The sequence below is a fragment of the Hordeum vulgare genome, chromosome 3H (assembly GCF_904849725.1).
Source record: "Hordeum vulgare subsp. vulgare chromosome 3H, MorexV3_pseudomolecules_assembly, whole genome shotgun sequence".
NCBI classification, from domain to species: Eukaryota; Viridiplantae; Streptophyta; class Magnoliopsida; order Poales; family Poaceae; genus Hordeum; species Hordeum vulgare.
This window is the reverse complement of record NC_058520.1, coordinates 551,981,957-551,999,700: the sequence shown is the minus strand read 5'-3', so window position 1 is coordinate 551,999,700 and position 17,744 is coordinate 551,981,957. Positions and strand designations below refer to the sequence as shown.

The 17,744-nt window shown below is 43.9% G+C and overlaps 1 protein-coding gene across 1 annotated transcript; it reads left to right on the top strand.

Moving 5' to 3' along the window:
* Positions 1-3,503: 3,503 nt before the first annotated feature.
* Positions 3,504-6,896, top strand: LOC123444955 (UDP-glucuronic acid decarboxylase 1-like). Its single transcript, XM_045121849.1, has 7 exons — positions 3,504-4,130; positions 4,812-4,959; positions 5,051-5,130; positions 5,537-5,620; positions 5,710-5,784; positions 6,216-6,308; positions 6,383-6,896. The coding sequence occupies exons 1-7, from the start codon at positions 3,573-3,575 to the stop codon at positions 6,569-6,571; spliced, it is 1,227 nt and encodes a 408-aa protein (XP_044977784.1). The 5' UTR covers positions 3,504-3,572; the 3' UTR covers positions 6,572-6,896.
* The last annotated feature ends 10,848 nt before the right edge of the window (positions 6,897-17,744 follow it).

Here is a 17,744-nt window from a genome sequence, read left to right as displayed (position 1 = left end):
TCCGATGAATTGTGGATTTGTGATCAGATTATCTATGATATATATTTGAGTCTTTGCTGATTTCTTATATGCATGATTTGATATCCTTGTAAGTATCTCCGAGTCTTGGGTTTTGTTTGGCCAACTATATCTATGATTCTTGCAATGGGAGAAGTGCTTGGTTTTGGGTTCTTACCATGTGGTGACCTTTCCCAGTGACAGTAGGGGCAGCAAGGCACACGTCGTGTAGTTGCCATCAAGGGTAACAAGGTGGGCTTTGTCGTAGATATGAGATTGTCCATCTACATCATGTCATCTTGCTTAAGGCGTTACTCTGTTCTTTTGGACTTAATACACTAGATGCATGCTGGATAGCGGTCGACGTGTGGAGTAATAGTAGTAGATGCAGAAAGTATCGGTCTACTTGTTTTGGATGTGATGCCTATAGATATAATCATTGTCATAGATGACGTCACGACTTTGCGCGGTTCTATCAATTGCTCGACAGTAATTTGTTCACCCACCGTCTACTTGCTTTCATGAGAGAAGCCACTAGTAAACACTACGGCCCCCGTGTCTATTCACACCTATCGTTTCCAGTTTCGCTTTTACTTTGCTTTGTTACTTTGTTGCTTTCAGTTCTCACTTGGCAAACAATCTATAAGGGATTGACAACCCCTTCATAGCGTTGGGAGCAAGCTTTTTGTGTTTGTGCACGCACTTGTGATACTCCTTCACTGGATCGATACCTTGGTTCTCAAAACTGAGGGAAATACTTACCACCGCTGCGCTACATCACCCTTTCCGCTTCGAGGGAACACCAACGCAAGGCTCCAAGGCCGCGGGGAAATCCTTTGCATATTTGCCTAGGAAGTCCCTAAAGGCCTAGCCGTAGCAGAAGGATTCGTGGTGCCGTTGCTGGGGAGAATCAAGACAAGAATAGTCTCCCGTCAGCATGTGTTTCTGGCGCCGTTGGAAGGTCTTTTGTTGTAGTAGCAATGAAGAAGCCCTCTGTATCCGAATCCCCCCTCCGACAGGGCACTAGAACGTGCCCCAGATGGGATCTTGCGGAGACAGAAGCTTCCGGCAGCGGAAAAGTATTTTCGTGGATCTCTCGCGCATTTTTGGATTTTTCGTGAATTTATAGGCGGAAGAGGTAGGGCAGACGAGCCACAGGGGGCCCACAAGCCTGCTAGGCGCGGGCTCCCTGGCCGCGCCTAGGGGGCTTGTGGCCTCCCTGGTGCCTGTGCCTTGGTTCTCACGTCCCGTGCGTATCTTCTGTTCCGAAAAAATATTTTCGGAAGTTTTATTCCGTTTGGACACCGTTTAAAATTCTCCTCTGAAAAGGGTCAAAAACACGGAAAAAACAGGAACTGGCACTTGGCAGTGAGTTAATAAGTTAGTCCCCAAAAAGATATAAAAGACATACAAAACATCCAAAGTTTGACAAGATAATAGCATGGAACCATCAAAAATTATAGATACGTTGGAGACGTATCAACTGTCTTCATCACCTTCCTCGTCTCTTTTTAGCGGTCCACTCTCCCCGCACCCCGCTGTAATCCCCTACTTGAACTCGGTGTTTCATGACACATATTATTTATCAATGATGTGTTGCCATCCTATGATGTTTGAGTAGATTTTTGTTGTCCTTTGGGTTGATTGATGATCTTAATTGGTTTGAGTGTATGTTTTATTTGTGTGTTGTCCTATGGTGTCCTCTGTGCCGCGCACTTGAGGGATTCTCACTGTAGGGTGTTGCTATACACTCGAGTAAGGGGATGGTTGCGTATGTGAGTAAAGGGGACTTGATGTTTAATGCTACGGTTGGGTTTACCTTAATGATTTCTAGTAGTTGCAGATGCTTGTTAGAGGTCTAATCATAAGTTCATATGATCCAAGTACGGAGAGTATGTTAGCTCATGTCTCTCCCTCATATAAAATTGCAAGAATGATTTCCGATCTTCTTATGTATTGCTTAGGATAATTCCGCACACCATACCATCATTATTCCACACTCGTTATTTGTAATATATTGTGTTATATTATAACTTTATTTAGGCAGCGACTATTTCCATAATTTTGTTCTCCAATATCATGCTAAGCTATCCTCTTTATACCAACAACGTAGTTTTATTTTTCACTACTAGATAGAAGCAAAAGCTCGGTGTACGTAGAGTCATATCGATGGCAGATAGGACTTGGGAGAATATTGATCTTACCTTTAGCTCCTGTGGGTTCGACACTCCATACTTATCACTTCCATCTTTGAAAAGTGCTACGTTGATTCCTTGCACTTGGGGATTATCACTCACGCGCCATCTTCTCCTATGATGGCTGCAACTATTGTTTGGCGGGCATTATAATGAAGACAAAAGGCAGACATTATGAGGACTCCTTCATATCGGATGAGAGGAGGATGATCATTGCATTTCATTATCCACTATGTTACCTGGTATAAAGAGAATAAGCAAATGACCACAGTGGGTTATGGTAACGAGACCATGATCCTATCTCCAAGTTGCCTCTCAAAAAAGTCCTACGCGTTGCTCATGCTCTTAGGTTTGTTTGGTGCATTTGGTCTATTCAAGTAAGTAATGTAAGGTTTTCTCTCATCTGATCCCTTCTAAATATTGTACATGTATCTTCCAGTTAGCCCACTTAACATCTTGATTGTGAATCATTCGTTAAACACCTAAAAGTGCAAAACGAGGTTATCCTACACTCCAAGGTAGTTGGGAGTAATGTTGTTGATGGCTATAAAATGAGAGGAAGGGTTACGACTAACAGAAAACACAATAAAAGGTAGGCTAACGAAATTGATATGAACACCACTATGACACATATTTTATTGGTACCACATAGACCATGCCAAGTAAAACCAAGTCACTAGAAAACTAGTCCCCAAGACCACACTAACGCTACATCCAAAAGTACTTTAAAATTTATCTAGATGGAGGTATGTTTGAAAGGTTTTATATCCAAAGAAAATTTGAACTAAATATCCAAACTTTCGATACAAACTCCCTCGTTTAAACACCTCCTTCTTAAACAGTAATATAAACACATCAACTTTCTTTGTTGGCCTCCCTGAAGTATTTTTTTTCTAATCGTATCACTGGGCACTATATATGGACGCTAAGGACTTTCATTTTCATTAATGAATGTAAATTTGAGACACATAAACAAATTACAAGTTAATTGATTTAGCTTAACAATGATTAATAAGCTTGACACATGCATCGAGCTTTTTGATTTAAACATCTATAAACTCACATCTTTTAGTATTGATGCTAGATAATTTCTCTCACCTTTAACGTCTGCTCAACATCTAGACACGCGGATGTTTTTATATGTTTGTGGAGCAACACGTGGTCTTGAAGTTGAGTGTATCACACACAACTTTTCATAAAGTTGGAGGGTGCAAAATAAAGTTGTTCCCACTCCTTAACAGAAAAAAAAGGGAAATGTTGGAGGACCAATTGGCAACAAATGGAGAATCCCTCCTCGCACCCTCGAGCTCGTTTTCTTGGCCTCCCCCCACCAGCAACCCACCGCACCAAACACCGCCTCCTCCCCGCCGCTCTCCCGCCATGAAGCAGCTCCACAAGTCCCCCACCCACGCGCCGTCGCCGGCGCACGCGCCGGCGTCCAAGATCTCCAAGCCCGCGCGCCCCGGGCCGCGCACCTGGGTCGGCTACCTCCTCCGCGAGCAGCGCCTCCTCTTCGTCCTCCTCGGCGCGCTCATCGCCACCTCCTTCTTCCTCCTCCGCCCCTACCTCTTCTCCCTGTCGGCCTCCAACGCCGCCGACCGCAGCCCCATCTTCTCCTTCGTCGCCCACTCGTCCGACCCCCGCGGCGTCCCCGCGGGTTTCCGCCCGCCGCCCCGCCGCGTCGTCGTCACCGGCGGGGCGGGCTTCGTGGGCAGCCACCTCGTCGACAGGCTGCTGGAGCAGGGGGACAGCGTGATCGTGGTGGACAACTTCTTCACCGGGAGGAAGGAGAACGTCGCGCACCACCTGCGGAACCCCAGGTTCGAGCTGCTCCGACACGACGTCGTCGAGCCCATCCTTCTCGAGGTCGACCGGATCTACCACCTCGCGTGCCCCGCATCGCCCGTGCACTACAAATACAACCCCATCAAGACGATCATATCCTTCTTGACGCCTGGATCTATACATACTGTTTGATTTGCTTACATTGATAGCGACTTGATTTCGATCTTCTTTTTGTGCGGTTGGTAGGATGTATGCTGGATGCAGATCGGGCACAATAGTGAGGGTTCTGGCCCGGATCAAGCGCACGCGGTGGTTGTTTGGCTGTTTTGCTTGGTCTTAGGAGCGCTCTGTTTCATTAATTTACCACTTTTTGCATCAAGAACTTACATTTCCAATAGGGGATCTCGAACAAATAATTGTCTGCTATGGTGCACCTAAGGCTCTGTTTGGATTGTCGTTCTACTTTCAAATACATCTGTAAAAGATACACCTCTCGCCCCGTTGTTTTGTTTCTAGTTGAAAATTACTCAGCGGCCGGTAGAATACAGGTGTAAGTTAAACACCTCTGCATTAGAATACACCGATCCCAAGCGGGTCATAACTGTTTTCTCAGATTTGATACTGCCTTAGACGATCAGTTGTGAGATTTCTCTTATTTTGTACTCCCTCCGTAAACTAATTTAAGAGTGTTTAGATCACTATTTTATTTATCTACACACTCTTATATTAGTTTACAGGGGGAGTACTCACTAGATTTATTTCACTATCATTTGAAAGTACTCTTATTGTGCTTCAGTGATATATAGTATAATTTGTCCCCTTAACAATTAGCACAAGACAAATGTCATGGGAACCTTGAATATGTTGGGTCTGGCAAAGCGAATTGGTGCAAGGTTCTTGTTGACCAGCACAAGTGAAGTTTATGGTGACCCACTTGAGCATCCGCAGAAGGAGACTTATTGGGGGCATGTTAATCCTATAGGTACTGCATTATTAGTTTATACCACTTCATTGTGCTCACTGCTCAGCACCTCATATTACCTCCAGAGGATTAAACCCTGGTCTTTTTTCAGGTGTTAGAAGTTGCTATGATGAGGGCAAAAGAACAGCAGAGACCTTGACTATGGACTACCATCGTGGTGGTGGTGTTGCGGTAATTATCTTCTCCTAGTTGTATTCACTCTGTCTCTTTGACTTGGTTTATGTTATAATTAGGAAAATACTGTTTTGTAAGCTCTTAGATCCTTTAAGATTTCCCTTTTCATTCACTTAGCTGGCAAAATGTGAACTAGTGAAAGCGTAATCAAGTCATCTTTAGTTACCGTAGTTGATCTATCCCATTTTGGTTATTAAGCAGTGAAAATATCCAGGTCTGTTTAACTCATACATTAAATTTTGTTCAAATCCTATAATTATTTATGAGACAATAAATGATTAAAATGCCATTTACATTAACATGCTCTATATTTTATTGTCTTGGCAGAACATCATGTCACCACAATGTCTTAATTGTAGCCAAATCTCTATCTACAAACTTTGGCTAACTGACATAAATGCAGGTACGAATTGCTCGTATCTTCAATACATATGGCCCTCGTATGTGCCTGGATGATGGTCGTGTGGTTAGCAATTTTGTTGCACAGGTCTGTTAGCCACATATCATGTATTACTAGTTTTTAGTCGGGCCATTTGCTGAAGCCCTGATCTATTAGTCTCATGGTTATCCTTGCAGGCACTGCGCAAACATCCAATGACAGTATATGGTGATGGAAAACAAACTCGAAGTTTTCAGTATGTTTCTGATCTGGTGAGCACTGTGCAGTAGTGTTGTTGTGCATTGATTGTCTCATGTGTTCATATACTCATTAGTTGCAATTCTTTTTCACTGTTGTTCCCTATTATAATTTCTTAGAGTAACATTTTCATTTGTAGTTTAGCTGTATACTAATGTACTTGGATGAAATGAAATGTTTTGTCCGTAGAAACTTCTTGAGCTTTTTGTTGATCAATAGTAACCAGTCCCACCTTCACAGAAACAGTTTAAGATAACTAACATAAGCTGAGATAGGTTTGTTCACCTGTTGCCTCTTCTTTTCCCCTTTGAGATGTCAATTTTTTTTAATCATATCATCTGCTTGCTTATCTTTATAGAAGAATGCTGATCAATGGCTACACAGACATTTTGATTGCTCTTATCAAGTCTAAGTTTCTCAGGATCTTCCCATCCATGTCTTTTAGGTTGCTGGATTGATGGCTCTGATGGAGAGTGATCATATTGGCCCTTTCAATCTAGGAAACCCTGGAGAGTTCACCATGTTGGAACTTGCAGAGGTCTGTACAAGAGAGTTTTCGATACCTTTTTATGTGAAATGGTTCGTAGGTAATGGATATCCTCCCTTTTCCAGGTTGTGAAGGAAACAATCGACCCAATGTCAACAATTGAATTCAAGCCCAACACAGCTGATGATCCCCATATGAGAAAGCCCGATATTACCAAGGCGAAGCAAATGCTAGGTTGGGAGCCAAAGGTATCTCTTAAGGAAGGCCTTCCCTTGATGGTGACAGATTTCCGCAAAAGGATCTTGGATGAGTAATCAAGGCAACAGTGAGATAAATCTATTTGGTTCTGAATGCCGCGAATATAGGAAACGTGCTTCACCAACTGGATCCATTCAGTACAATTCTGTGTTTGTATAACGTCCTTGTAGAATCATTTAAATTTGTTTCCGTCTTGGTGAGATTGGACAGAAGTAGCAAACTGTTTTTTGTCCACATGTGAAACTATAGAAGTTGAGTGAAGGATAGGTGAAGGGGCTATATTTCTGGAGCTATTGGGTTCAGTTTTGGACTTCCAGTTAACTCCTAACTGTAAAATGAATACTTGATACAAGTGAAATGTAATGGGATGAGATTTGCATATATATCCTGTCCAGTAAATTTCCGTTCCTTCCTTGTATGTTGAAGTGTCAATCTAAATGTTCCACTTGTCAAGAACTCTGAAGCTTCTTGTAGAGAAGTTGATTTGCATAATGGTACGTGAGACTCCACAGCCTTCATTTGAGGTGCACACTGAAACCGAGAATCCTGCTGAAGCTGACATTTCTGCTTGTTTCAGGTACACCTGCTGCTCTGATAACAGCAAAGCCGGTGGCGCTGTCATACCTCCCCGTCCCTCCGACCACCGCGACATGAGACTCCTCCTGGCCATCACGATGGACTCCGAAGAACCTGATGCTATCCTGTGCGCCATCGCCGGTGAACATGGCCTTCACTGCCACCATACGGCTGCTGTTATCATCCAAGCTGGTGACCATAACGCCCTGCAGCTTCCCGGCCAAGGGCAGCCCAAACTCTCTCTTGCCGTGGAACTGCTCGTCGACGACGGTCACCGTGCCAGGCCGGAGCGCCCCAGGCCGCGTCAAGGCGCGCAGCCAGCTGCCGGGGTGGCTGATCGGGCCTTGGCTGGTGAATGGTGGGTGTTTCGACAAAGAGGTGCCGCCGGCATTTGGTGGTGCGGCTCCGTTGGTGTAGAGCGTTATGGTCTGGCCGGAGCCGTGGGGAGGGGGCGGGGGGCTGTGGCCTGCCGGACGGCGGCCCGACGCGGTGTTTACCGCGGATAGTAGGAGCGTGAGAGCAAAGCAGGATCGGGTGAGGATGTGGGCACGACCTTGTGGTTGCATCTTGGCAAGGTCGTGAGGTTACGGGCGTTTGCTGCGTGATTCGCTTATGTAGCGCAGTGTGGAGTTGGTTCAGAAAGCCAAACTGCTCCATTTGGCTCTGCAGCACAGCCAGCAGCTCCATTTGGTTCACGTCAGCCAGCAACTCCGCTGAGTAAGATACCATGTTCCTAGCAAGATCTTGTTCATAAAAGAGCTTATATTCTGAACCCATGGCCTCTATCAGGCTGATCTTGAAGAAGTTGGTGTTCTGTATCTGGACGCAAGAAAAAGGGTAAAAAAAAATCGCCTAAATTTCGCCTGCTGCGCAACAATGTCGCCGAGGAAATTCTATGCTGTCGGCTCAGGTCAGTCGACTTTCCTCCCCTGTCACTGATTGCAATTTTTGTTGATAGCTTACCAAGCTGACCATTAGGTTCTATCCTCCGCTGTCACGACTTGGTAACCAGGTGCAAAGACTTCTTCCGGAGAGCGGGTGGGCCATTATTTTCCTAACTGCCGCACTCTGGACTTCCATTAGTCCCTAGAGAAAAATTCGATTCTAGTCTTCGCTTTTCACATTACTGTTTGCTGATTAGATTGTGCAAGAATCATCATGTACCTTGGTTGCACATGCTAATTCTTCTCCAGACCCTGTCCCCCACTTTGACGATCTGTGACCTCAGATGTAGTATCAGATAGTGATTCTTTCGTGGAAGAATTAGAATTTCCTGGATCGTTCCTCAGGTTAAGATGCAATCAACGTGACAACCTCCTCATGTTGTTGGTCGTGTGAGCTCAAAAACGTATTGGCGAATGGAAAGTACTGTAGGATTTGATCATTTCTGGCCGTTCTAAAAAGGCTTATAACTCACCAAAAATCAGTTTGAGGAGTTAAGCTACTTCTAGCCCTCCCCCCCCCCCCCCCCCCCCCCCCCCAAAAAAAATAAGGGCAACTCCAACGCGTGTCATTTGTTGAACATCACTAAATGTCCACGGACATGTCCGACGTGTCCACGGACAATTGACCGAGCAGAGGACATCCGACCGGATTCGTCAAATGTTTGCCCCTTATCCAACATCCTTCCTTCGATAAATTTATCTTAATCGGTAGCAATCCAACCATACATTTAAATAGTTGCAAACAAATACAATTACAACAAGATGCATGGGATGCTCAATACGTTTTTTGACATCCATCGATCCCAAAAGCCCCCAATCCGGCTATTCGAGCCAAATAACTGAACTTTTAGCCTCTTTTCACCCTCCTTCTGCGCAAAGGATCCAATTCCGCACCTTCATTTGGCCACGTTTTTTTGCACTTGTTTATATGCGCCGACATACTTCTTGACCTCCAATTAAATGGTGTATCATTGATGGCCTAGCGATTTCGGATTGCCGACATGGATCACTTCATTCTTGTAGGGGCCACGGTTGTAGTGCTTTTGCTCATGAAACCAACCCTGCACATTTTGCCAAAAAGCCGAGCTCTTTTCCTTAGCGCCTTGAAATGGATCAATGATGATCAATTTTTGACCCATTTTAGAGCTAATTTTTTGCATATAAACTCATTATATCATGTCCCAGTGAGCCACTTTCATGTCCATTATGCATGATTTTGAGTTTGCACTCATTTTATTGTGAGCATTGCATAGTCTTTTTTTATTAGTTTTCTTTATTTGTTGTGTTTGTAGATGATTTGGAACTCCCAAGAACTAAGCACAATGAAAGTACCAAGGGTGGGATCAATACAGAGGAAATGCAAGCACCGGATAAAGGCCTTTCGTGGAGTCCGCGAAAAAAGAGATCTCCCAACAAGCATAAATTGAAGATCCAATATTAGGAGGTTATTGGGATTTTCGATACAAATCCAATGAGCCCAAAATGCCCAAATCAGAGTTTGTATGAGGCAATGACAACCGAATTACTAAACTCCACGCGCAACCTCAAGAGCGGAGGACGGTGCTTGGTATGACCCTGCACGACTATACCGACAATTGCACCAGCTGTTATGGGCAATGGGAGTTGGCTTAACTTCGGAGATTCGTCATTGATTTTGTCCTCGTTCGTTCCTACGACATCCTTGCACATCAAATAAGGTATTGGGAGATGTTTAGGATCATCTAGAGCTCTTGGATGAAAATAGAGAAGCTACATCCATGGAGGGGACTAGTGGGGGTTGGCTATTTATATGTGTCCAACCCTAGCCAATGACAATAATCATCATCACCGTCATATTGATTTCCCTCGCATTGGAGCCTTCATGTACATAACATAAAAAGGCATTAGGGAGGAGCCTCATATCCATCCATTGAAACCTTCAATGAAGACCGGGAAGGAAGCCATGGAAGGAGCCGCCATCATCGGGTCATCATCTCCATCACCACCACTCCTTCGTCCTTTACCATCAAGGTCTCCATGATGGTTTGTAATTACTATTGAGCCGCCTTTATTAATGTGTTGTTATTTGAGTAATTACCAGTTAGAGTTGTGGTAATCTAGCATGCTTCTTATTTGATAGAATGTTGTTTACTCACGTGTATCTCTTTGTGTTACTCCCTCCTTCCCAAAATAAGAGTCTCAACTTTGTACTAACTTTATTACAAAGTTGTACCAAGGTCGTGTCACTTATTTTTGGATGAAGGGATTATTATTTACCATTGTGTTAACTCAGTGATTCGTGTCTTCTAATCCATCAACGTAGTTGGAGATGTTCAACTTCCTAGTCCGCATATGAAGTTGGTAGGTTTTTGTGTGAACCGGTAGACCTCTGAGTAGCAGACATTGGTATCTTGAGAGAAGCATGATTTATCTAGGAAGTATGGTGGTCCATAGAAATTAATGCCTTTGATCGGTCCTTGTGGCCTTAGGCCATCTCCAGCGCAGGCCATTAAACCGCTCGCAACCGTATGGACATAGTTTGATGTCTAACGTGGTACACAATCGGCCTGTGGACTAGTCCGGTTGTCCAAAATACGACATACCAGATGTAAACCGGGGGGGGGGGGCTTGTTTCTGGGTGTCCATCCACTGTCATGTATGCGTGTGACACCCCGGTTCCAACCAAGACCCGTCTCCGCCCAAAAACCCTCTCCACATGAAGCGGTTGCCACCATTCATGCCGGCCTGCATCGTTCCAGGGCGGGCGTGACTCACAGATTGATGCCGGTTAGAGCAGCACACGATCATACGAGCGGGCGATGTCGCTTCAATGTCGATGTGGTGACCGAGAAGCCTACTTTGGTTGTTGTGCCGCATTGAAGTCGTCTTCTGTCGTTTGCTTGATGGTGCCTATTAAAGCAAGACTCTGCATCTGTTCAAATCGCACCACACTACTCTCCTATCTTCTTTGCTCCCACCCTCTCCGCTCCCGTGTCGTCTAGATCATCATCTCCACACCAATCCGAAGTCAGAGTTCTTTTCAACAGCAGGTGGCAACGACTCCGAATCTTTGGGATGTAGATCTTGGTGCCGCCATTGTCCCTTTCGAGGGTCCTAGACCCCCATGGCCGTCAGCTCCTCCGAGAAGGTGGAGAACGTCATCTCCGACGATGAGGAGGAGCAGCCATGCTTGTAGGTGGAGGAGGTTGTCACATACAATGAGTTCATGTGGAAAATGAAGCTCATGACAGAGTGGTTGCTTCGGGCCCATGGTCGGGCGCCGCCCTCGTCACCGCCAGCTCACATGAAGGAGGAGCCGGTGTTACTTCCGCACTATTGACATAACCTAAAATGGTTGATCTCGAGGTAGGGGGTCCTAAGCTAGGCGTATAGGGGCGATGGTAACAAAGACACATGGTTTTAGCCAGGTTCGGCTCTCCGAGAAGATAATACACCATGTCATGCTTGTGTTTATTACGTTGGACTGTGTATAGAGTACATATGTCTACCAAGAGATTGTAAGTATGATTTCTATAATAAAGGCCCCTTAGTTTATATAGGTACCGGGGGCCCATAGGGTACAAGATCCTAGTCCACTAAGTACTGGGTGACACAGTCCTCCATGGATCTAGCGTGTTGTCGTGTACGCCAAGTTTTCCGGAACCTTCTAATTATATGACATAGGTCACACGATGTGGCCTAGGTCGGAACCTACAAATGGTCCTCAACCTAACCCACTAGGTCGAAATCTAGCATGGTGAGAGGCCCCTTAACCGGGACAACGTCAATAGCCCGTGAATCGGTCTTCAAGTCTGGCTGCACCTCGGGTCATTCGAATTGAGCATCATTTTCAAACGTTGATCCTGAAACTATCTCAACGAAAGCATCCCTTTACAGTCAAGTCTTTGACGTACGACTGCATCCGAGGTTACACATCAGAAATTTGAGCCGGGCTACACATCAGAAATATCTCCTATGCAACTGGCCCACGGGAAAAAGTATCCCCGCGTTCCTCGTGTGATGATTATCTGGTTTGGTCTTGACAATGCAAACCGGTCTTGTCCACATGCCCACCTTGCCACATGGCATCCTTGACCTGACTGTCAACATAATGTGTGGGCGAGGGACCCATCAAGGTCACATCTCATCAAGAGGGGTCGTGCGTACTCCCTCTGTTTCAGTTTATAAGGCCGGCACGTGTATCTAGGTCATCAATTTGACCAACTTAATGAAAGACATATATTACAAAAAATATATCATTAGAAACTTTAGATGTTCTATTTTCTAATGATATAATTTTTATGTTAAACAATATATTTTATATAAGTTAAATTGACGACCTAGATACACGTGCATGCCTTATAAACTGTGACGGAGGGAGTATCTAAACACCAAGTGGTTAAAGTACTCCCGCTCGATCCCCATTCGTAATTAACACATAAACATGGGAAATGAGGGGATTTACTACCACACGATGCAGTTACCCTGCCTTTGTTTCACATTTCCTCTTCATAGAAAGGAGGGAGGTGATGGGGAGAGGTTAACTCCCCTCTCCAACCGGTGGAGGTGCACGACTCTCCACCCTATTTCTCCACCTTGTTCGCTCCTAACGCGATCAACAATCTGTCGCCGACACTAGTCAACGGTGCAACCGCTCCTCATTCCTCTGTGATTCTTACTCATCACCTATTGTGGCTAAAATAAATCATCAATTCACTGATATGTCGGTGATGCAATCCGAGGCCACGTTAATTCTTCGACGCATGGAGGAGAAGGTGGTGTGGAATAACCGAGCGATGACACTAGCCCAACGTGAGAGTCTCCGCATCATCAAGGAGCGGGCCGAGTCCATGAACGTAGGGCGTGAGGGACATCAAGGATTTCCTACATCATGTTGATACTTATGATATGCGTTGGGTTTTACCCAAAGAGGAGGGGATGATGCGGCACAATATAGATAAGTATTTTCTCTCAGTGAGAACCAAGGTTGTCAAACCAATAGGAGGATCACACAACTTCCCTCCTTTAGCACCTACACACAAAAGAGCACACACTTGCACCGAACGCGGGCAAGAGGGTTGTCAATCCCCTTGAACTCGTTACTTGCAAGCAAATGAGTAGTGTGATTGATAGTTGATAAATATAGAATAAAAAATAAATAATAAGTGAATAAAGGCAACAAGGTATTGATAGCGTTTGTAAATATATATGTGAATAGACCGGGGGGCCATAGTGTTCGCTAGAGGCTTCGCTCTCGAAGAAGGCATACGGTGGATAAACAAATTACTGTTGGACAATTGATAGAAAAGCGCATAGTTATGCTATATTTATTCATGACAATGATCATGTTTATATAGGCATCACGTCGTAAGAAAGTAGAGCGACTCCTACCTGAATCTACGACTATTAATCCGCCCATTGACCGCTATCAAACATGTATCTAGAGTATTAAGTAAAATAGAGTAATGTTTGGAGAATGATGACATGATGTAGACAAAGTAAACTCAATTGATATGAATAAACCCCAACGTTTTAGCCTTAGTGGAAGCAATACAAATGGTGTCTTGTCCCCTACTTTTCACTGGGATATAGAGCACGACAAGATTGAACCCACTACAACACACCTCTCTCATTGAAGATAAAGCAATCTTGTTGGCCAAACTAAACCGATAAATCAGAGAGAACTATGAAGCTATAATGATCATGCAAATAAGAATCAAATAGTAATTCAAAGGAGACTCAAATCTTTTTCATGAATAATCTAAAGATAAACCCACAATTCATCAGATCGCACAAACTGATTACATAAGATAGATCACTGCGGGAATCACAGTGATCTTGGCAATGAAGAACATAGAGAGAGAGAGTCATCTAGGTACTTGCTAGGGACCCATAGGTCTGTGGTTAACTCTTCACACCTCACCATGGGAACAACAAGGTTGATGTAGAGGCCCTCCGTGATTGACCCCCTCTCCGACAGGGCACCGAAACATGGCTCTAGATGGGCACATAGTGGAACAGAGACTTGTTGCGGCCGAAAAAGTGTTTTGAGATGATCCATAGGGTTTTGGGATATATTAAAATTTATAGGGCAGAGAGGGGCGTCGGGGGCTGAGGGAGGCGGCCACAAGCCATCAGGGGCGCGTCATGTTGGCTTGTAAGGCCCTCGTGCGGCCTTCGTCCTTCTCCTGAAGCTTCCAAGTCTTCTTTTGGTCCAGAAAAAATCATCAAACATTTTGGGGGTATTTGGACTTCGTTTAGTACTATAAACCTAAAAAGCTAAAAACATGCATAAAACATTAACTGACAATTGGCAATGGCTTAATACGTTAGTGCTAAAAAATAATATCAAACAACAAGTAAATGACTAAAAAGCATCCTAGAATGATAATATTATAGCATGGAACAATAAAAAATTATAGATACGTTGGAGACGTATCACATCTTGTGTTTGTCTTGGAGAGTGTGTACCTGAAAGCACAAGTTCTCCCTAGGTGTTTTTGGTAATTAACAACAACATATAGTTCATTGAACTAATGAGCCTATCAAGTATTTACAAGAGAGTTCACTGAATGGATTGTCTAGGAATTGTAAGAAGGACCCCCTAAGATGCAAAGAACACCTATTGGCAAAATCTTCAAGACTCTACATTTTTTTATTTTTAGCAATCAAAATTGAGTCCATATTAAATTCAATACTATTAAAACCGGATGAGTTACTGATGATGATTTGGTTGCTCAAGTGCTTAGAGATATGCCACCAAAAGCCTCAACCAAACTCTCACAAAAGATTATGTCCAAAACCTAAAGTACCAAAATCGGTGACATTATTATTCCCATTTTGGTCCCATCGAGTTAGTCCTAGACACAACCCAAGACAAACCCTAGAACCTTGGTAGAACCGAGATTTGGTTCGGTGACGCCAAAAATCAATGACCAAGTTATTGGTATCCAATTGTTGAAATTCCGATTTTTCGAGTTTTACCTTTCAGAGCAACCAAAGTGTTGGAGCTGCTTAGGTAAAGCTGAATCAGTCTAACCGAGATGTTTCCTTTAGTTTTACGAGAAGCCAAAAGCTAGGACATTTTGCACTAGTCGTTACAACCGAGTTTTCACATCGGTTTCATCGAGTTGGGCAATAAAGTTGTAACAGTTGGATTTTTGAAGATGGCTATAAATACCACCCACCCCGTCTCTTTTGTGGAGAGAGCACTCAAAACATTTCTACACTTCCACCATACATTTTCTGAGAGAGAACCACCTACTCATGTGTTGAGATCAAGATATTCCATTCCAACCATATGAATCTTGATTTCTAGCCTCCCCAAGTTGCTTTCCACCCAATCCTCCTCCTCTACCAAGCCAAATTATATGAGGGAGTGATTGAGTGTTGAGGATATTGTCTTTTTGAATCACAATAGCAAGGAGTTCATCATCCACACACCATCTATTACCTTTTGGAGAGTGGCGTCTCCTAGATTGGTTAGGTGTCGCTTGGGAGCCTCCAAATCGTGTGGAGTAGAACTAAGAAAGGATTTAACTCAATTTAGAAATCATCCCACAATCGGTATCCCATTTTTCTTGTAGCTAAGTTTTCATTTGTAACTCGGTATCTCCGAGTTGGGAAAAGTTGGGAAAATCGGTCCTACCGATTGCTCCCAAAGACCAAGATTCATTATCGATTATATCGAACCACTTTGCCTTGGAGACTCCAAAATTTTGATGTTATCTGTGATTTTAATGATAATCTCAAGTTTATCAGAAGGGGTGGAAACTTATAGTGATCCCACAATTTAAGGGGGAGAAACATTCAGGATCCCTAACAAAAAGGGGGAGAAATTTCAAGGAACCCTTACTAACTGAAAGGGGGAGAAATTTCAAGGAACCCTTACTAACTGAAAGGGGGAGAAATTTCAAGGAACCCTTATCCATACAAAAAGGGGGAGAAGTTTCAAGGAACCCTAACCTACTTCAAGGGGGAGAATAATCAAGGAACCCTTATCAGGAAGAAGAATACATTATCCCTTACTCTCCATGAACCTTTACCCTCTGCTTTTTTTTGAAAATTAATGCCAAAGGGGGAGATATATCAAAGATTCTAAAAGTCTCTACCAAAGGGGGAGATATATCAAAGCTTACACAAATAGGGGAGAGCTATCATTGAGGGGGAGAGATATAAAAGGAAGAGAAATCCTTAATGGGGAGAGATATCAAAGAGTTATCTAAGCTTATTCTTTCCTCGAGGAGAGTTATCTAAGAACTACTTTGGATTGAACTTGTCTCAACCTACCTACTCCTAATATCTACATGCTATGATTCAGGGGGAGAGGAAATCTTACATATTCATTCTTAGGGGAGAAAGTTCTAAATTTTCTTGGAGACATATCTATCATCAAATCCTATTTTCAAAATGTCTTCCATGCCTTGGTACTATTAAAGCTCTTTGCATCTTTACAATAGAATACTCTTATGTTATCTAATAATTGTTTTTCCCAAGTGTACTCCTACTGCTAAGATGCTCAAGAACCTCAAGGTAAGTATATGCATCATATCCTTGTTCAGGATGATCTCTTGTCTCTTGCACATATTGTTTGCAAGAGTGAGTCTTGAACATGAAAACCTTTCATTCACGTATGTTTGATGCATATAACCAAGATTAACATGACTTGTCATGTCCCTTCTACTATATGTGTGCCCATGTTGTCCAAAGCAAACATCTCTTCAAAGGGATTGCACACATCTAGGGGGAGCTTGCATCAGTCATGTATCTTTCAAAGCTATCAAATTCTAATGCATGTATCTATTTGAAGCTTAGATTGTATGTTGTCATCAATTACCAAAAAGGGGGAGATTGTAAACACATATGCTCCCTTGGTGGTTTTGATAATTCATGACAACATACATTGTCTCTTGGAATAATAGTTTTATCTAGCTTATTTCAGATGCAGTCCATAGAAAGTGCTCGGAAAGAATTGTGAGGAGAACTCTCCAAGAAGAAGTAAAAGGATTGTCCAAGCTTCAAGCTTCAAGACTCTGCATTTTACTATATGTGAGAAATCACAATTGAGTCCATAGGAAAGCCAATACTATTAAAATGGGATGAGGTATCTGTTGGGGAACGTCGCATGGGAAACAAAAAAATTCCTACGCGCACGAAGACCTATCATGGTGATGTCCATCTACGAGAGGAGATTTGGATCTACATACCCTTGTAGATCGCACAGCAGGAAGCGTTAAGAAACGCAATTGATGTAGTGGAACGTCCTCACTTCCCTCGATCCGCCCCGCGAACCGTCCCACGAACCGCCCCGCGATCCGTCCCACGATCCGCTCTGATCTAGTGCCGAACAGACGACACCTCCGCGTTCAGCACACGTACAGCTCGATGATGATCTCGGCCTTCTTGATCCAGCAAGCAAGACGGAGAAGTAGATGAGTTCTCCAGCAGCGTGACGGCGCTCCGGTGGTGGTGAAGAATCTACTCCTGCACGGCTCCGCCCGAGCTTCGCAGAAATACGATCTAGAGGAAAAACCGTGGTGTTTGTGGTCGGGCTGCTGTGGCAAAAGTTGTCTCAAATCAGCCCTAAAACTCCACTATATATAGGAGGAGGGGAGGGGAGGCTTGCCTTGGGGTCCAAGACCCCAAGGGTGCACCGGCCAAGGAGGTGTAGGAGTCCACCTCCAATCCTAGTCCAACTAGGATTGGAAGATGGAGTCCTTCCCTTCCTTCC